At 40.5% G+C, this 21,762-nt stretch overlaps 1 protein-coding gene across 1 annotated transcript; it reads right to left on the bottom strand.

Annotated features, from left to right (window-relative positions):
• Positions 1-226: 226 nt before the first annotated feature.
• Positions 227-21,704, bottom strand: LOC110503136 (ran-binding protein 3). Its single transcript, XM_021581489.3, has 16 exons — positions 21,645-21,704; positions 12,556-12,611; positions 12,339-12,375; positions 7,802-7,888; positions 7,635-7,712; positions 7,405-7,470; positions 7,086-7,181; positions 6,804-6,901; positions 5,176-5,261; positions 4,987-5,062; positions 4,752-4,848; positions 4,483-4,607; positions 4,166-4,286; positions 3,825-3,967; positions 3,304-3,490; positions 227-2,784 (listed from the first exon to the last, which is right to left on the bottom strand). Exons 1-16 carry the CDS (start codon positions 21,664-21,666, stop codon positions 2,732-2,734), a joined length of 1,428 nt encoding a protein of 475 aa, XP_021437164.2. The 5' UTR covers positions 21,667-21,704; the 3' UTR covers positions 227-2,731.
• Between the last annotated feature and the right edge of the window lie 58 nt (positions 21,705-21,762).

The following is a 21,762-nucleotide window of genomic DNA, read 5'->3' as shown; positions in this document are numbered from 1 at the left end:
CAGATACAGTATGAGACAGATGCTCTTGTACAATAGCAGCAAGGGCGCATCCATGTCAACTAGGTATCATAACATCCTCTTCACTCAACTTCCATTCAAAGATGGACTGTTTTGATCTCGATCTAACAGAATATCAACATTGACTTGTATAGTGATAGGAAATGCAACAAAATAGCACCAGGTTATGGAACAACAACAGCTAGGCATAACAAAAAAACAACAAAAAAACAGGTAGATGTTTTAAGGGAACTATAGCAGACATGACAGAAATTTCAGCAACAAAAATATAACATGAACAAAAGTGTATATCGGTCTTACAGTCACTCCCCAACAAATAACCATCAACGACCCCAATGTAAACAACATTCAAAACTTCATTATCAACCACCTTTGCCAATTATTCAATGGACAGCCCCAGTTCATGTGCATTTACGAACATTAAAACAATTCATATTGATGGGAGAAATATCACAGAGAAGGAAAAGTGCTGAAGAACGTCGGCCCCTGGCCCTTTATATAGAGACAAGTTGCCATACATTCATGTCCAGGGCCCAGTTTCTTTTTAAGTTATCTAGATTTTACCTATCGGATAGTATTAAATGCATAGAAATAGAATGAATAGAATGGACAAAACATTGACTTGAATGGGGACTTCCGTTCTATTCATTCTATTCTTATCTGATAGGCGAAACCCAGATAACTTTTTAAAAACTGGGCCATTAGGAATAGTCCTGTTTGTAGCTACACAAGCAGAATGTGAAAAATGGAGAGAACACCATTTTACAGAGCACATTACATGGTGAGGTTTCTATAGACTGCAGTGAAGAAGAGTACTAAATAAGAAGTTGTCCTTTTTTTTTACACTTAAAAGGAGTAATCTACTCAAAAACTATATTTTGGAATTTGTTTCATTATCAACAGTGAAATGACAATTACCTAAATAAAGTTTGAGTGGATTATTCCTTTAAAGGCTGCTTATTCAATAATATACATTACAGGATATATACATTTTAACCAATAATATGTCTACTTGCCTGTTTTTTTTTGTTTCAAACTTTTCTTAGTATACTTTTTGTTAGTTAAAATACATTTTTTTCACATCAAAGGCTTGTAGTAAATGAAAAAGTAGAACGCTATAATACAACTTAGAAATATTACTCATTCCAACGATGAGGAAGAAAAAGGCTTAAAACAAGAGGAACTACACTTCACTGAAGAAAATATGACATTATTCATCTACGTCTCTTTAAGGGCTGTTTGTTTTAAATACACCAGACCAGAGCCATCCATTTAACAAAGGAATAAATAGAGGGCTCAGCACCAGACTATTGGTGAAAAATACTGTACCCTGTGTGCGTAGTACCACCTGTTCCAATGTCTATAGCTCTTTGAATAAAATGGCAGCATTCGCTGTTCTGAGAGTATATGTGCATTTTGTAGGGTTTTGATGTCAAACAAGTTTAGGACAGATGCAAATAATGACATGCTAGATACACCAAATGCCAACACCCTAACCTAAAAGTGATTATATGGGCCTTTCTGATCGCATGAAAAAAATAGGGATTTTGTTGTTGTTGCAATGGTCTTATATGATTCTGAGATCGTGGATGTTATACACAAAGCCTTGTGATTGGAACTTATTTAAAACTAATTACATAATTGTAAACCACTCAAACATAGAAAGGGTTTCTTCCATATATATATATATATATATATATATATTTGAGAACATATATATTTATCTGACCTATCTAAAAAATGTTTATATATTTGAAACAAACAAATCTAACGGCTATATTCAGGGTAAACTTTGGGGTCATGGTGCAAACCTGTTGTAAAATGATCAAATCCAACAAGCTTTCTTATTTACAGAATTAGTTAATTTTCGCATGAATTTCAAAAGCAAAGTCGATAATATTAACTATCAATAAAAACGTAATGTACCAGTAATAATAATAATCATGAACACAGGTAAATCCCACTATTTAATTAAATATTTTATGGCTACGAACATCAAAGCAGGTGTTTGCACAAGGGATTTTAAATTCAACCAATTTGTGGTAAAAAAATAAATGACAATGTGGACGACAGACTAAAAACTAACAGTGGCCAGAGGTGGTATTGACGGACTAATCCTAGCTAGAGTGTGTGCAAGCATTTTGCCTTAGAAAAATACAACTTGAAGTAAGAGTTCAGACACTCTTCAATGACAAAACTCCGTGAAATAAAAAAAAGACTTTATAAACAAATATTTGCTAGGCAACTCAATCTTTACCTCGCTGAACAAAATACAAGCCCCACTGAAGTGCCTGAGGTCTGTTCTTTTGCAAGGTGGCTAAAGTCCCACTTTTAACAGCAAACTATTTAGAATGTACTTATATCAGCTAGAGAAGAAAACTGCTTTCTCGTTCCCTCAGACTCATCAATATGATGAGCATCCAATTCACAACACCCCCCCCCCCCCCCCCCCCCCACTCCCCCCAAAATCCAGTTCTAGAGGTAAAAAAAAAAAAAGAAGACAAATACTAAACAAAAAAGACCATCCATCCCAGATAAACTGTGAATCCAGAGTGTGAACTGCAGAGTTAACTTAGTAACACCAGCATAGGATCCTTCCTGGCACTCCACTGTGACCTCAGACCACTGGGGAGATGCTGGCCTGAGGTGTCCATGGAGGGGTCTGTAAGGTGGTCCTGACTGCAGTGCGTGAGCCGATGAAGGGGGGCAGGTGCTATGAAGACCCACTCCCACTGCCAGTCCCGCAGGACTGGGCCTCTGGACCCTCTGGGGAGAGGAGAGACAGGCCTGGTGAGTGATAGTCCAATCGGTTGAGCAGAGCAGTCCAATCAAATAGTGTTTTAAATTACATTCTTGGGCTTTTTGAATGGGACAGATAAGTTTTGCTTGCATGAAATAAGGGAAATCCAAGACACTTCACAACATCCAAGGAAACAGTGCAAGGGTCCTATTCAAAGACACCCAGATCACTTCCTTGAACCCCCCAGATCACTTCCTTGAACCCCCCAGATCACTTCCTTGAACCATCAGCGAGGGTGTTGAAGGTCACTTACTTGGACCTTCAAATGTTTGTTGGACCGTTAGGGCGAATGTCCAGATAACATTCTTGGACCACCAGACAACTTTTCACAGATCACTTCCAGATAACAGTTTTGGACCATTAGTTTGTGTCCAGGATATCATTAGATCACTTTTTTGAACAATCACAGTAAGAGGTCTTCAGATCAGTTTGTGGTGATTGGAAAAGTTGGGTTAACAGCTAGGCTAAGGGGTTATATAGTTTACCTGTAGTGTTGGCAGTGGGTGTGAGCGGTTCGTCCTCATCACTATCCTCCCCGTTAGACTGAGGATGAGGGATGTGGCCATCTGGGATGGGGACCCTGGGCTCTGGCTCTTGGTCTGAGCGGCTCCGCAGGGCCAGAATACGATGGTGCAGCGCTGCATACAGCTGCCCTGTGTCCTTAGAGCTTGCCTGGAACAGAAATGACACATCAGCACTAAACTGGATGTTCTGGAAGTGTTAGATATACTCAACATCTATTACCACTGTCAGTGTCATTACTATGTAATAACCAGAGCCATGTATTTAGAGAGTTGGGCCAATGCGGTTTCTGCGTTTTGATGCATTTACATGACACTTCAACATTCTATGGCAGCCATGTTAGTTCCCTATTAACATTACATGGGGAATATTTAAACTATTCTTTGTAACTGAAATCATTATAACAATATTAAACATTCTAAAAGTTGGTCAAACACTCTTAAATATATATCTCTAGTAATAACTAATGTGGTCTTTCTCATACCGATATGAGGAAGACCTTGACCCCCTGGTCCTCAGTGTCCATGGCTGTGATGCGGACACTCTTCTCGCTGGCCTTGTCCGTCTGCATTTGAGGCCACAGTTTGGTGTTGAGGATCAGACGCAAACTGCCCTGGGTCCTCATCACTACAGCACAGAAAACAATGTATAGAATAACCAATGTAATACCTTCAAATGGGAGTTGCATTTTGACAGATGTACAAAAACAACTCCATAGAATCATACGATACAATCCAGGGCAGTGTGGCATGACAGTAAAGTGTATTGAGATTTTTAAATGAACTAAATTGTTGATATGATTTGATTCATGACTAATGACTGTACCCAGCCTGGACTGTAACGATCCCTCCTCTGTGGAAGCCATATCATTGAGCCTTAGCAGTCCTCTGCCTCTCTCAACCCAAGACTGGGAGGCTTTGTCAAACACAAATAACTTGCACTGGACCTAAGGTGACAAAAAAAACATGCCACTGTCAGAGAATGACCATGGACCATTTCAGCCTATTTCCAACTGTCTGAGGAGACATGTAAACACAAAACTATCAATCAACAATTGCTAACTTTCATGGTGAACTACAAACATTCTCTGACATTGAAATCAAGCAATTAAACACCTAACACGTAGGAAACCTCTTGCATACCTGAAGAACGTTACTCTCCGACTCCTCTCCAGTTCTGACCTCTACTTTCTCTAACAAACACCTCTTGGCTGTGGCTTTGGTGTAGGCCGCCGCCGACTCCTCCAAAGACCCTGTCACATTGTTATCTGTAAACAAGAGAACCAAAACCGCATTCAAACACTGTCACATAGTAGGGGCCTGAAAAAAGCCAGGTGTTTCCTTCATTGCATTGCCATTACATAAGCCTCTTAACATTAATTTCATATCCAGTATGGTCTTTATTTACTCACCTTTATCAGGGCTGCTGTCTTTTGACGGGAGCTCACAGGGCGGGGCGGTGGGGGGATCTCCGCTGCCCTCGGCTGCTTGTTCACATTTCAACGGACTCTGCAAAACAAGGATGTTATACAACATGCTTTAACACAACTTTGTGGATGCCATCATTAGTTGGAAGAGGGACAAATGGTAGAAAAAAAAACTGTGATAAAAGATGACTAGATTAGCCTCACAAAGAGCAAGTCTTACCAGGACACGATCCGACATGTTCTGTCCAAACACAAACTTATCCCCGTCATCAGCCTTGTTCTCAGCCTTCTGTAAGCTGGGTGGGAAACATACAGGAGAAAGGATTTTAGATAGGGGAGATGAAAGAGTAGCCTAATAAAACAGATGACTGATCATATCCATTGTCGACAGAATCCATAAACGGCTAACCTGGGAGTGCTTCTGTATTGTAGGAAATAATTGGTTTCCCCTGATTCTGCTGATGTAGAGCCTTTCTGTTCACTGCTCTGCTCAACCTAGACCAATGGAGAAAAGGGTAAGGATCAGACACATAACAACAAAGGAACAGATCAAAAGAATGTAACAAAGCTTGCAAGGCCACAAGAGGCTGCTATATTGTGATTTACCCACACACCCAATGAGCTGTTGTCAGGTATGAGGCAAAGCCCAGAGCACTTCACAACATCTTTGAAAAGTATTCCATATGACATGCACTTTAGTTAACTATTCAAGGTCAGCTTGGCTCTGACATTCTGGCCAAATACAAATGTGTATTCCACAGGAGGATCAGTTTTCCCTCCTCCTGTCCTGCTCTCATCCCTCTCGCTTTTCTTCTCCTTGAAAGAAGATTAAAGCAGCTAGAGACAGTCATGGAAATTCCAAAATGAATGTTCAAGCATAAAACCTGCCTTTGTGTCTTGTCCTGTTGTGTTTTTTGTTGTTATGAACTCGCTTGATAACTATATACAGTACTTGTCAAAAGTTTGGACAGACCTACTCAAAGATTTATCTTTATTTTTACTATTTTCTACATTGTAGAGTAATAGTGAAGACATCAAAACTATGAAATAACACATATGGAATTATGTAGTAACCAAAAAAAGTATTAAACAAATCAAAATATATGCTATAGATTCTTGTTAAAAGTGAATTTGTGGGATCGTAATGCATTTGAGACAATCAGTTGTGTTGTGACAAGGTAGGGGTGGTATACAGAAGATAGCCCTATTTGGTAAAAGACCAATTCCATGTTATGGCAAGAACAGCTCAAATAAGCAAAGAGAAATGACAGTCCATCATTACTTTAAGATATGAAGGTCAGTCAATCCAGCAAATTTCAAGAACTTTGAAAGTTTATTCAGGTGCAGTCGCAAGTAACAGACACATCTCAACATTAACTGTTCAGATGAGACTGCTTGAATCAGTCCTTCGTGGTCGATTTGCTGCTACTAAAGGACACCAATAATAAGAAGAGACTTGCTTGGGCCAAGAAACACGAGCAATGGTGACACTATCAGTGATTTATTTAGCTTTCAAGACACACTTAACCAGCATGGCTACCACAGCATACTGCAGCGATATGCCATGCAATCTGGTTTGTGCTTGGTGGGACTATCATTTATTTTTCATGGCTGTGTAAGGGCTATTTCACCAAGAAGGTGAGTGATGGAGTGCTGCATCAGATTACCTGGCCTCCACAATCATCCGACCTCAACCCAAATGAGATGGTTTGGGATGATTTGGACCGCAGAGTGAAGGAAAAGCAGCCAACAAGTGCTCAGCATATGTGGGAACCCCTTCAAGACTGTTGGAAAAGCATTCCAGGTGAGAGAGATGCCAAGAGTGTGCAAAGCTGTCATCGAGGCAAAGGCTGGCTACTTTGAAGAATCTAAAATTTGTTTAACACTTTTTTGGTTACTACATGATTCCATATGTGTTATTTCATAGTTTATGTCTTCACTATTATTCTACAATGTAGAAAATAGTAAAAATAAACAAAAACCCTTGAATGAGTAGGTGTGTCCAAACTTTTGACGCCCTTTCACCTCTCAGCCTACCTGTGACGTGGTCGTGTCATCACACTTCTCTGTGTTGTTCTGGGTAACTGGTAGACCCTCTGATGACCTGTCCACTCCATTTGTACCACTGTTCAACCCTATCAGGACCACAAGAAGAGACTGGTTGGATTTCTTTCACCTTCAACGAATGTTTTGTCGAAGCACATTGAGATGAAAGGAAGCTGAAGGAGAATGGCCATCGCAGAACAGAACAAAGTAGTACAGCTGTTTGTTTGAGAGGATCTGAAGACTAAGGTTAATCCATCCTGAAAGTGTGCTTACCGGTTTGGGTTAGTGATTTGGTGGCCAGAGGGGCCTGCAGTACTGCTGGTCGTAGTACACTGCGCTGCAGTTCCTTGGGTTTCTGGCTCGGGACACCTGCAACACATTATACTTGGACTAAATATAAGGCTCTGGACAGACCAAAGCCAGACAAAGAAGGGCCATCTTTTTGCACTCTTATTGTGATGTTTTGTACATTGTGTTTATGCCTGTTACGGAGCCTGTATACTAGACCCCCAAAACCCATTTCCTTTGTCCCTTAAATGGACAATAAAGCCTTAGGAACTAACATGACATTGACTCGAGAGAGGGCACCCACCTGCACTAGGAGCCTGTCCATGGATCAGGGTGGGAGGCTTCAGGCGAAACCCAACTGTTTTCTCCTCTGTTGACATGAGAACAGAGAAAGAAGGAGAAAGAGAGAGGGAACATGGGATAACTGGAAGCTAAGCCAGAAATTTGTTTCTAAAAAATTTGATTCTTCAAGGGTAGTTTTCCTTATCATGCAAATATCAACTAGGTTGAAAAGGAGATCTTAAGATAACTCACCAGGTTCTGAATCTGAATTATTATTTCCTGTCGGGGACTGACAGAAACTGGATGGCATGAACACATTGTTCTTAGAAACTGCATAAGACAAAGATAAATAACATGAGTACACACCCTTTCTCCACAAACTATGGAAAGTCGTTTAATTAAACAAAATGTACCATTACCTGAATGTGCGGGTGGGAACTGTGTTAGTGACGATGTCCTTTCCCTCTTGGCCGGGGGACAGTAACTACTCTCATCTTTATCAGAGTCTGGAGGAGACAGAACGAGCAAAGATTAGCAAAGTAACTATACTGAACAAAAATATACTCAACATGTACAGTTGACGTAGGAAGTTTACATACACCACAGCCAAATACATTTAAACTCACTTTTTCACAATTCCTGACATTTAATCCTAGTAAAACTTCCCTGTCTTAGATCAGTTAGGGTCACCACTTTATTTTAAGAATGTGAAATGTCAGAATAATAGCAGAGAGAATTATTTCTTTCAGCTTTTATTTCTTTCATTACATTCCCAGTGGGTAAGAAGTTTACATACACTCAATTAGTATTTGGTAGCATTCCCTTTCAATTATTTAACTTGGGTCAAACGTTACGGGTAGCCTTCTTGCTCGCACATGCTTTTTCAGTTCTGCCCACAAATTTTCTATGGGGTTGAGGTCAGGGCTTTGTGATGGCCACTCCAATACCTTGACATTGTTGTCCTTTTAAACCATTTTCCCACAACTTTGGAAGTATGCTTGGGGTCGTTGTCCATTTCGAAGACCCATTTGCGACCAAGCTTTAACTTGACTGATGTCTTGAGATGTTGCTTCAATATATCCACATAATTTCCCTCCTCATGAACCATCTATTTTGTGAAGTGCACCAGTTCCTCCTGCAGCAAAGCACCCCCACAACATGATGCTGCCACCCCCGTGCTTCACGGTTGGGATGGTGGTCTTTGGCTTGCAAGCCTCCCCCCTTTTCCTCCAAACATAACGATGGTCATTATGGCCAAACAGTTCTATTTTTGTTTCAACAGACCAGAGGACATTTCTCCAAAAAGTATGATCTTTGTCCCCATCTGCAGTTGCAAACAATAGTCTGGCTTTTTTATGGCGGTTTTGGAGCAGTGGCTTCTTCCTTGCTGAACGGCCTTTCTGGTTATGTCGATATAGGACTTTACTGTGGATATAGATACCGGTTTCCTCCAGCATCTTCATAAGATCCTTTGCTGTTGTTCTGGTATTGATTTGCACTTTTCACACCAAAGTACGTTCATCTCTAGGAGACAGAACGCGTCTCTGAGCGGTATGACGGCTGTGGGTTCCCATGGTGTTTATACTTGCGTACTATTGTTTGTACAGATGAACGTGGTACCGTCAGGCATTTGGAAATTGCTCCCAAGGATGAACCTGACTTGTGGAGGTCTACGATTTTTGTTTCTGAGGTATTGGCTGATTTCTTTTGATTTTCCCATGATGTCAAGCAAAGAGGCACTGAGTTTGAAGGTAGGCCTTGAAATACATCCACAGGAGAGGTCGACCGAATAATCGGAATGGCCGATTAATTAGGGCCGATTTCAAGTTTTCATAACAATCGGAAATTGGTATTTTTGGACACGGATTTGGCCAATTTTTTTATTTAATCTTTATTTAACTAGGCAAGTCAGTTAAGAACACATTCTTATTTTCAATGACGGACTAGGAACGGTGGGTTAACTGCCTCGTTCAGGGGCAGAACGACAGATTTTCACCTTGTAAGCTCGGGGGATACAATCTTGCAACCTTACAGTTAAGTAGTTCAACGCTATAACCACCTGCCTCTCCTTGCACTCCACAAGGAGACTGCCTGTTACGCGAATGCAGTAAGCCAAGGTAAGTTGCTAGCTAGCATTAAACTTATCTTATAAAAAACAATCAATCGATCATAATCACTAGTTAACTACACATGGTTGATGATATTACTAGTTTATCTAGCGTGTCCTGCATATAATCTGACTGAGCATACAAGCATACAAGAATCTGACTGGGTGGTGGTAGGCAGCAGCAGGTTCGTGAGCATTCATTCAAACAACACTTCCGTGTGTTTTGCCAGCAGCTCTTTGCTGTGCGGCAAGCATTGCGCTGTTTATGACTTCAAGCCTATCAACTCCCGAGATGAGGCTGGTGTAACTGATGTGAAATGGCTAGCTAGTTAGTGGGGTGCACGCTAATAGCGTTTCAAACGTCACTCGCTCTGAGACTTGGAGTGGTTGTTCCCCTTGCTCTGCATGGGTAACGCTGCTTTCGAGGGTGGCTGTTGTCGTTGTGTTCCTGGTTCGAGCCCAGAGAGGAGCGAGGAGAGGGACGGAAGCTATACTGTTACACTGGCAATACTAAAGTGCCTATAAGAACATCCAATAGTGAAAGGTTAATGAAATACAAATGGTATAGAGGGAAATAGTCCTATAATTCCTATAATAACTACACCCTAAAACTTCTTACCTGGGAATATTGAAGACTCATGTTGTTAAAAGGAACCACCAGCTTTCATATGTTCTCATTTTCTGAGCAAGGAATTTAAACGTTAGCTTTCTTACATGGCACATATTGCACTTTTACTTTCTTCTCCAACACTTTGTTTTTGCATTATTAAAACCAAATTGAACATGTTTCATTATTTATTTGAAAATAAATTGAATTTATTGATGTATTATATTAAGTTAAAATAAGTGTTCATTCAGTATTGTTGTAATTGTTGTACAAATTAAAACCTTTATTTTTTTAAATCGTCCGATTAATCGGTATCGGCTTTTTTGGTCCTCCAATGATCTATATCGGTATCAGCGTTGAAAAATCATAATCGGTCGACCTCTAATCCACAGGTACACCTCCAATTGACTAAAATTATGTAAATTAGCCTTTCAGAAGCTTCTAAAGCCATGACATTATTTTATGGAATTTTCCAAGCTGTTTCGTGGCACAGTCAACTTAAGTGTATGTAAACTTCTGACCAACTGGAATTGTGATACAGTGAATTATCTGCAAACAATTGTTGGACAAATTACTTGTGTCATGCACAAAGTAGAGGTCCTAACCGACTTGCCAAAACTACAGTTTGTTAATTAACAAAAAATTTGTGGAGTGGTTGAAAAACAAGTTTTAATGGCTCCAACCTAAGTGTATGTAAACTTCCGACTTAAACTGTAAAGTGTTGGTCCCTTGTTTTGTGAGCTGAAATAAAAGATCCCAGAAATGTTCCATACGCACGCAAATATTGATCTCAAATTTTGTGCACAAATATATATACCCATTTTAGTCACCAACTGTTTACATTCCTATTAGTGAGCATTTCTACTTTGCCAATATATTCCATCCACCTGACAGGTGCGGTATAACAAGAAGCTGATAAAACAGCATGATCATTACACAGGTGCACCTTGTACTGGGGAAAAAAGGCCACTCAAAATGTGCAGTCATCACACCACACTGCCACAGATGTCTGAAGTTGAGGGAGCGTGCAATTGGCATGCTGACTGCATGAATGTCCACCAGAGCGGTTGCCAGAAAATATCATGTTCAATTCTCTACCACAATGTTGTTTTAGAGAATTTGGCAGTACGTCCAACCGGCCTCAGAACCCCAGACCCCGTGTAACCCCACCAGCCCAGGACCTCCACATCCGACTTCTTCAACTGAGGGATCATCTGAGACCAGCTACCCTAACAGCTGATGAAACTATTGTTTTACATAACTGAAGAATTTCTGCACAAACTGTCAGAAACCATCTCAGGGAAACTAATCTGCGTGCTCGTCATCCTCGCCAAGGTCTAGACCTGACTGCCTTTCGGCATTGTAACCGACTTCTGTGGGCAAATGCTCACCTTTGATGGCTACTGGCACGCTGGAGAAGTACACTCCTCACACAGATGAATCCCGGTATCAACTATACCGGGCAGATGGCAGGCAACGTGTATGGCGTCGTGTAGGCGAGCTGTTTGCTGATGTCAACGTTGTGAACAGAGTGCCCCGTGGTGGCGGTGGGATTATGGTATGGGCAGGCAAGAGCAACAGACAACGAACACAATTGCATTTAATCGATGGCAATTTAAATGCACCGTGATGAGATCCTGAGACCTATTTCGGCGCCATTCATCCGCCGCCATCACCGCATGATAATGCACGGCCCCATGTCGCAAGGATCTGTACGCCATTCCTGGAAGATGAATATTTCCCAGTTCTTCCATTGCCTACATACTCACCAGACGGTCACCCATTGAGCATGTTAGAGATGCTCTGGATCAATGTGTATGACAGCGTGTTCCAATTCCCGCCAATGTCCAGCAACTTCGCACAGCCATTGAAGAGGAGTGGGACAACATTCCACAGGCCACAATCAACAGCCTTATCAACTCTATGCGAAGGAGATGTGTAACGCTGCATAAGGCAGATGGTGGTCACACCAGATACTGACTGGTTTTCTGATCCACACCCCTACCTTTTTTAAAAGGTATCTGTGACCAACAGATGCATATCTAGATTCCCAGTCATGTGAAATCCATAGATTAGATCTTAATGAATTAATTTAAATTGACTGATTTCATTATATGAACTGTAACGCAGTAAAATGTTTGAAATTGATGCGTTTATATTTTTGTTCAGTGCAAAATATAAGACAGACATTTTCAATTTTCCAAATTACCAGAACTTGCTTGGTTACCCTCCTCATCCTTACCTTCTCCATCCTCCGCACTAGACCCTTCTACTGATCTCTGTTAAGGGTTTGACAGAGAAAGATGGAGATAGAGGAAGAAAGATAGGAAGAACATAACAGACATTCAGACAGAGGAAACAGAAGAAATTATCCAGTTAGTGTGAAGACAAGTCCGCTCCATAGCATGCCGTCACACTGTTTACATTTTCAGAAGAGGTATGAAAAGAGTGTTTCTCACCTTCTGAGCTGTATCTTTCTGGAACACAAACACTGGTGGGGCTATGGCATGCTTCTCTGTAAGAGAAATCAGATGTGTCACTGTTGGAGATCTCATTTTGCACATCTTTGGGCAAAAGCTTTATGATGGATGTCTCTTCACTTTGTCTATAAAAACACCTCTCCTACTATGAGCCTTGTCTGCATTTCTAGACTACAAATATTACCAGTAGAATTCTACAGAGCTGACAAAGACACGCAGGTTAGGCCAAAGTGAAACCATGACAAGTTTTGTTCAACTGTGCACTTACTTCACCTTCCCCATAACACAATACACCTCAGGGTTCAGGCATCCAGGTCAGTGTAAGTGGACTCCCCTGTCAAGGTCAGTGCCCACAAAGCTTTTGATAGAACCTCAGCCAGGACCTAGTAAATCTTTTCCCCAAGCTATAATTAGAACTCAAGTCATAACTTAATTGAGGAGGCTCTACCCACTGGGCAGACGACAATTCAATGTCTATTCCATAGCGGTTCAATGTAATTTTGTTGAAATGATAAATCAGTAATGTGTATAAAGGAGGAAAGCACCCATTTAAAGACAATAAAATTACAGAAAGAAAGCTGTTGAACTATGGTGAAGGTGAGATGGTCACGGTACGTGAAAATGCAGAACAGAAAGGGCATCAAAGCCTGATTTAGAAGGCTGAGAAGGCAGATGTGCCTAGCTACTGACACTGAACAGTAAAAGCTGATATTAAGCAGATACAGTACCAGTCAGAAGATGGTCATATTTTACCAAACAAGTCCATATTATGGAAAGAACAGCTCAAATAAGCAAAAAGAAACAACATTCCATCATTACTTTAAGACATGAAGGTCAGTCAATCCAGCAAATTTCAAGAACTTTGAAAGTTTCTTCAAGTGCAGTCGCAAAACCCATCAAGTGCTATGATGAAACTGGCTCTCATGAGGACCGCCACAGGAAAGACCCAGAGTTACCTCTGCTGCAGAGGATAAGTTCATTAGTGTTACCAGCCTCAGAAATTGCAGCCCAAATAAATGCTTCACAGAGTTCAAGTAACAGACAGATCTCAACATCAACTGTTCAGAGGAGACTGTGTGAATCAGGCCTTCATGGTCAATTTTCTGCAAAGAAACCACTACTAAAGGAAACCAATAAGAAGATGAGACTTGCTTATGCCATGAAACACGAGCAATGGACATTAGACCAGTGGAAATCTGTCCTTTGGTCTGATGAGTCCAAATTTGAGATTTTTGGTTCCAACCAAAAAAAAGATAGCTTTTCAATATGTAGGCCTAGTAAATCAAATCTAATTATATTTGTCATATGGGCCAAATACAACAGGTGTAAACTTTACTGTGAAATGCTTACTTATGAGCAACAATGCAGAGTTCAAAATTAAGAAAATTAGCAACAATTAAATTTAAAAAACGAGGAGTACTGCGACCGAGTCAATGTGCAGGGGTATGAGGTAGTTGAGGTCATATGTACATGTAGTTAGGGGTAAAAGTGACTAGGCAATTAGGATAGATAATAAACAGAATAGCAACTGTGTGTATGAAGAATGTGAAAGTGTCTGTGTGTGGCATCAATATGCATGTGTGTGTGTGTGTGTGTGTGTGTGTTTTAGCTTGCCGGTTTGTGTGGTTATTCGTCCCCGGCTGAGGCAAAAGGCTTTGTGATGGCTCATTTGCCCTCCAGGTCTGAAACATGCATGGTGGATGCACACTGCAAGGCCTTTGACGAGAACTTTTGCATAATTACATTGAGGGCAACCACACTAGTGCTATTATCTGTGATATGGCAATGAAACATTCCCCTTTTTATGAAAACCAAAAGGACACAATGGATTTGCTTCGTCACAAAATAAACTTGATGGCATTTTTACTTGATCATATTAATGAAGTGGATAAAACAAACTGCACATCCTTGATTTAATAAAAATGTGTCACAATGCTGGGTTAAACTTGATATATCCTTCACACTCTAGTCTATATTTAGCCTGTTGAAATGTACTCTACAGCCTTTCTGACTAGGCTAGTTATTTCAGTGTGTTCATATGAATGTCTGTTGTTAAAATACAACGTACTGTACACTGAACAAAAATAGAAACACAACGTGTAAAGTGTTGGTCCCATGTTTCATGAGCAGAAAAAAAAGATCCCAGAAATGTTCCATATGCACAAAAAGCTTATTTCTCTCACATGTTGCACACATCCCTGTTAGTGAGCATTTCTCCTTTTCCAAGATAATCCATCCATCTGACAGGTGTGGCATATAAAGAAGCTTATTAAACTGCATGATCACTACACAGGTGCACTGTGTGCTGGGGACACTAAAAGGCCACTCTAAAATGTGCAGCTTTGTCACACAACACAATGCCACAGATGTCTCAAGCAGGAATGTCCACCAGATCTGTTGCCAGAGAATTGAATGTTAATTTCAATAACATAAGCCACCTCCAACATAGTTTTAGAGAATTTGGCAGTATGCCCAAACGGCATCACAACCGCAGACCACATGTATGCGTTGTGTGGGTTTGCTGATGCCAACCTGCCCCATGGTGGCAGTGGGGTTATGGTATGAGCAGGCATAAGCTAAGGACAACAAACACAATTGCATTTTATTGATGGAAATTTCAAACCACAAAAATACTGTGACGAGATCCTGAGGCTCATTTTTATTAAAGGTATCTGTGACCAACAGATGCATATCTGTATTCTCAGTCATGTGAAATCCATACATTGTGGCCTAATGAATTTATTTCAATTGACTGAATTCCTCATATGAACTCTAACACAGTAAAATACATTTAATTGTTGCGTTTATATTTTTGTTCAGTATAACCTAATCTACTTCATGCAGCATATAGCCTCAGCTCTTTACCATGAGAGAATAACTTATCTAGAAATCAGTGAGGTGACACTTGCTCACATCACCGGAACTCGGGTGTTGGACAAGATAAAAGGCCTGCACAATATTGCACCTAAACTATGTTTAACAAGGCAAAATTATTTGGAAAAAACGTACAAAGATCCACCTCGGACCAAAACATTCTCATTAAATCTCATTAAAGTAAGATCGAGTGCAACCTGGTTTTGCTTCTGGGTCCCCTACCCACTGAGCATAAAGGCCTCACCCATCTCCACTCACCCTTGTCCTTGTCCATGCTGTCAATTTTGATCCCTACCTCTGGCTCTAACCATCACAAACTGAACATCACACATTCTTCCTGCTAAGAACAGAAGGAAAATAAGATGAGTTTCAGCAAGGGGAACAAGTTGTCGAGACCAAACACCTGACTATTCTTCTCATTTGATTGAAATTAGAAACTGATAGAAATGAATGATGTGTGTGATAGGCTTCGTCCAATGACTGTCGCAGATTCAAATAGCAAACACGTCTCCTATGACCTCGTGCATCTGACGAAATGAGAAAGGAATCCAGGCCACAGAAGAAAAGTGAGAGGGTTTCACAAAATGGAATGGGAGTTCCAGTGTCTGTCAATGGAGCAGCTGTCAAATAGACTAACTCCAGAGAAACACTGTGACATTCTGGAGCAAATAGTGGCTATAGGTATTAATCTCATTAGTCTTCTAGCTATTCACATAGGGCCTACTGTTTAAGCCTCTTATTTTGAAGCTAGCCATACGACCTTCAATTTCACATCTTAAATCTCACACATTTGAATGAACGAGCATGCACTGAAGAGAAGTGTTAAAACAAGTCGTAGTATTTTTTTGATGGTGAAATCAGAAAGAAATACAGAGTAGAGAGCCAGTTGAAAGTTCGGACTTCCGGTGGCTGTGCTCTTATGCCTAGATCAAATAAAAATAGATTTTTATTGGTCACATGTGCTGAATATAACAGGTGTAGACTTTACAGTGCAATGCTTACTTACGAGCCTTTTCTCAACAATGCAAGGTTAAAAAAAATCAGACAAATATTTCTAAAGAAAAAATGTAATTGTGACACAAAAACAATATCGAGGCAAGAGAAAAGGAGTACCAAGTCAAGGTGCAGGGGTACGAGGTAGTAGAGGTAGTAGAGGTAGTACAGTATGTACATGTGGGTAGGGGTACAAGTCACTAGGCAATCAGGACATATAATAAACAGAGTAGCAGCAGCGTATGTGAAGTGTGAACGTGTGTCGATGGGTGTTTCTCAATATGATACTACCGTACTCCACACTCATGCTCCAAGTGCATACTCCGAGGACATTCTCGGGTACGTTTTTGTGAGGACGAGAGTGTGAAGAACGCATAAAACATTACAGTAGTGGGAGTGCTTCTCAAATGTATTACCTCACGCTGTATCTCCACATTCACTGAACCTTCTTCCAGCCAGGACAATGACACAATAGAGACAAAACAAAATATACACAAAGGAAATGTTTTACCTCATAAAATCAGCTAGATATACAGTACCCGCACGTACTCATTCAAGGGTTTTTCTTTATTTTTACTATTTACTACATTGTAGAATAATAGTGAAGACATCAAAACTATGAAATAACACAAAAAAAGTGTTAAATCTAAATATATTTAAAATGTGAGATTCTTCAAAGTAGCCAACCTTTGCCTTGATGACAGCTTTGCACACTCTTGGCATTCTCTCAACTAGAGGTCGACCGATTATGATTTTTCAACGCCGATGCCGATTATTGGAGGACCAAAAAAGGCCTATACCGATTAATCGTCCGATTTAAAAAATACATATATTTGTAATAATGACAATTACAACAATACTAAATCAACACTTATTTTAATACATCAATAAAATCAATTTAGCCTCAAATAAATAATGAAACATGTTCAATTTGGTTTAAATAATGCAAAAACTAAGTGTTGGAGAAGTATACGTGCAATATGTGCCATGTAAAAAAGCTAACGTTTGAGTTAGTGTATTGATTGGCATTGGTGTTTATGGTTAGGTACAGTCGTCCAACGATTGTGCTTTTTTCGCAAATACGCTTTTGTTAAATCATCCCCCAGCGTTGCATTGATTAAATGCAATACAGGACACGCTGGATAAACTAGTAATATCATCAACCATGTGTAGTTATAACCAGTAATTATGATTGATTGATTGCTTTTTATAAGATAAGTTTAATGATAGCTAGCAACTTACATTGGCTTCTACGGCATTCGCGTAACAGGCAGGCTCCTTGTGGAGTGCAATAAGAGGCAGGTGGTTAGAGCGTTGGACTAGTTAGCTGTAAGGTTGCAAGATTGGACCCCCGAGCGGACAAGGTGAAAATGTGTCGTTCTACCCCTGAACAAGGCAGTTAACCCACTGTTCCTAGGCCGTCATTGAAAATATGTAGAAAATGTTTCTTAAACTGACTTGCCTAGTTAAATAAAAGGTCAAATCGGTGCCCAAACATACCGATTTCCGATTGTTATGAAAACTTGAAATTGGCCCTAATTAGTCGGCTATTCCGATTAATCGGTCGACCTCTACTCTCAACCAGCTTCATGAGGTAGTCACCTGGAATGTTAATTTGTGGAATTTCTTTCCTTCTTAATGCATTTGAGCCGTTGCGACAATCAGTTGTGTTGTGACAAGTTAGGGGTAATATACAGAAGATGGTATTTTACCAAATAGCGCTAAGTCCATATTATGGCAAGAACAGCTCAAATAAGCAAAGAGAAACACATGAAGGTCAGTCAATGCGGACAATTTCAGGAACTTTGAAAGTTTCTTCAAGTGCAGTCGCAAAAACCATCAAGTGCAATGATGAAACTGGCTCTCATGAGGACCACCACAGGAAAGGAAGACCCAGAGTTACCTCTGCTGCAGAGGATAAGTTCATTAGAGTTACCAGCCTGAGCTTGCAGCCCAAATAAATGCTTCAGAGTTCAAATAACAGACATATCTCAACATCAACTGTTCAGAGGGGAAAGCGTGAATCAGGCCTTCACGGTCGAATTGCTGCAAAGTAACCACTACTAAAGGACACCAATAATAAAGAAGAGACTTGCTTGGGCCAGGAAACACGAGCAATGGGCATTAGACCGGTGGAAATCTGTCCTTTGGTCTGATGAGTCGAAACTTTATATTTTTGGTTCCAATCATTGTGTCTTTGTGTAGGTGAACGGATGATCTCCGCATATGTGGTTCCCACCATGAAGCATGGAAGAGGTGGTGTGATGGTGCTTTGCTGGTGACACTGTCAGTGATTTATTTAGAATTCAAGGCACACTTAACCAGCATGGCTACCACAGCATTCTGCAGCGATATGCCATCCCATCTGGTTTGCGCTAAGTTGGACCGTTTTTCAACAGGAAAATGACACAATACACACCCCCAGGCTGGGTAAGGGCTATTTGATCAAGGAGAGTGATGGAGTGCTGCATCAGATGACCTGGCCTCCACAATCACCTGACCTCAACCCAAATGAGATGGTTTGGGATGAGTTCGATTGCAGAGTAAAGGAAAAGCAGCCAACAAGTGCTCAGCATATGTGGGAACTCCTTCAAGACTGTTGGAAAGGCATTCCAGGTGAAGCTGGTTGAGAGAATGCCAAGAGTGTACAAAGCTGTCATCAAGGCAAAGGGTGGCTACTTTGAAGAATCTATAGCATATATTTTGATTTGTTTTGACTGTTACTGTATGGAAGTTGTAATCTAGCTAGCTAGTCAATAATGACCTAAAAACCAATGTTATCAAAGGTAGATGTCCATTTTTGGTTAGCTAGCTAACAATTATACGTGGCTATCTGGCTAGCTAACACTAGTAGCTAGACCAGTTAGCTCTATTGACTTAATGTTGGTTTACGACCTACGCACACTACAGTGGGTATTGTAGGCAGGTAACCATGCCAAAATTAACACAGCATGTATTTATTAACATATTAAGATACAATATTGTAGTCAGGCAACATATAAGATGTGAATAGGCAGAATTCCATTCCGAAGTCAGTGTGTATTTTCTCTCGCTTCAGCTGAAATAATGGCTGCCATTGATTTCAAGAAAATGTTGGTAATTTTTACATGGTTGTGTCATATTTCTTTGCATAATTTCCATTGAAGGTTGCATCAATTCAATCTTCAAAATATGTACAAACATGCTCCATTTCGCATACTTTGATTTGGACTCATACTCCCACCCTCTCATGCTCGGAGCATGGTAGTATGCATTTTGAGAAACACCCTGTTTGAGTGTGTGTGGGGTCAACACGCACGTGTGTTTTGTGTGTGTGAGTGTAAGGAGTGTGTTGGAGTGTCAGTGTAGTATGTGTGAGTGTGCATAGAGCCAGTGCAAGGCAGTCAGTGCAAAACAATTAAGATAAAATGTATAATAAAGACCGACAGTGTCATGGCATCAATGCCGAGTAATACATTTTGCAGTGTCTAGCTCATCCATGTAGTCCAAAAGTATTACTGGATTTGTGTGCAACAAAATTCAACAATCGCCTTTTGCTACCATTTCTGTCAAGTCTACACTTACAGTTTGATGCAAACGACACACAAAATGCACTGCTTTTGCAACAGAATGCTGCAAGGCAAATGCAGCGTTCCATTGGAAATGAATGTACTGCTTGCTGGTGTACCAAAACGCAATGACACTGTTCGTCTGATCGAGGCATTATGTGCAGCTGAGTAGATTGCACATTCAAGCGATAGATACTTTTCAATACTGGCCCTGATCAACAAGATATCTATTCACATTGGGATAATTGTTCAAATTTGGCATCATCGCTCAGCCTGGTCTCAGACTAGACGTAACATAGTAAACGTAAATCAAAGAGGCTCAAATTAGTATGATATGTTACGTTTGGTACAGTTACATAAGACAGACGGTTACTTAAGGCAAGAACGAAAGTTGGGTGCGGAGTGGGCGTATGACGCGAATGTCTAGGTTGCGAGTTCGAATCTCACCACAGACAACATTAGCATTTTATGAACTACTTTTAGCATCTACTTAGCATTTAGCTAACCCTTCCCCTAACCGTAACACTTTTAGATGACCGAACCCAGCTAACGTTAGCCACCTAGTACGAACAAATATGAAAATTATTGCACCCACTACTGTAAGCCGCTCTGGATAAGTGTCTGCTAAACGATTCAAATGTAAAAATGTAAATGTAATTCATAACATATCATACATTTTGCAAATTCTTAACATATAAGATTTGTAATTCATATCATACGAATGGGTGATGCACATCCACAAATTAATACATACCAAGCAAAACCTAACATATACTAAAGCTCTGAGATATGTACAGAATAATACAAAATGCTCTGAGACAGGGTTGCATTGTTAGCTACATAAAATGGATTGACTTGATCCTATATATATAAAAGTCATTCAAATCCATATAGCTAGTGTAGCACGTTGCTAATCCTGTTATGTCACTAGGCTAGTACAGTACATTTATTACGCTTTGAATTTCGAACATGTAGTCTGTAGGGCCTAACGTTACAATGGGTCAGACACCTGTGACTTGTAACCTCCGGCAATGAGCAAGAACAAGAAGGACCTAGTTCTGAACTTCTGTCTGTAAGCAGCACCGCCATGCAAAACACTAGCTACGGTCGGACAAAGCCATTGTTACCTGCGTTTTGCCATTAGCTAGTTTCTGAACATAGTAGATCAAGCAACATGGAGATGGTGGGAGGTTTTAAAAGGCTATTCCGAGGAGACAAATTCCACCCGGTGTTTCCCACATGTGACCCAGATGTGATTTCTATTGTTCGTGAGTATTTAATTAGTTTGCTTTTCTTGTCTAGTTAACTAACTACAAAAACACGCTGACATATTGGTAGGTAGCTTATGTTAGCTAGTTCTTTAAAAATGTGATATTTTCAAAAAGTTAACTGCCCCTCCCCTCCCCCGGTTGTGCCACACGGTTCGGACCGCCGCCCCCCACTCCACATCCCTGTAAAATATAGCCAGCAAAGGCCGGGGATCTAACGTAAGCTAATGTTTAGTCAAACTGCTGCCTCCACATCGAGCTGCTAACACAACGGAGCATTCCCTGCACATCTGCTGACAGTCCCGAAGCTGTCTGGGCAACATTCACTCGCTATTGTGGTTCATTCATTAGATTTGTTTATCTTTCTCCCTGAGCGATTCCTTACCTTCGTTTGCCAGGTCCGCCATTTTACTTCCTTACTGACACCCACAACACTCAGCGGTAGACATGCGCGTTATGGCTGGACAAATAAATGTTACTACCTCTAGGGGGAGTTATTTTTA

The sequence above is a fragment of the Oncorhynchus mykiss genome, chromosome 1, assembly GCF_057628025.1.
Source record: "Oncorhynchus mykiss isolate SJ-2025 chromosome 1, ASM5762802v1, whole genome shotgun sequence".
Taxonomy (NCBI): domain Eukaryota; kingdom Metazoa; phylum Chordata; class Actinopteri; order Salmoniformes; family Salmonidae; genus Oncorhynchus; species Oncorhynchus mykiss.
Note: the sequence above shows the minus strand (reverse complement) of the source record. Positions and strands in the feature narration are given on the sequence as shown.

What these genes read in the sequence shown, in the direction of transcription:
- LOC110503136 (XM_021581489.3), bottom strand. Translation starts at nt 21,666, where the DNA reads ATGGCGGACCTGGCAAACGAAG. An exon ending in GGCGGACCTGGCAAACGAAG is followed by an intron (nt 12,612 to 21,644) that starts GTAAGGAATCGC and finishes TTTCTCTTACAG; the next exon opens with AGAAGCATGCCATAGCCCCA. An exon ending in CGGAGAGTAACGTTCTTCAG is followed by an intron (nt 4,287 to 4,482) that starts GTATGCAAGAGG and finishes TTGTCACCTTAG; the next exon opens with GTCCAGTGCAAGTTATTTGT.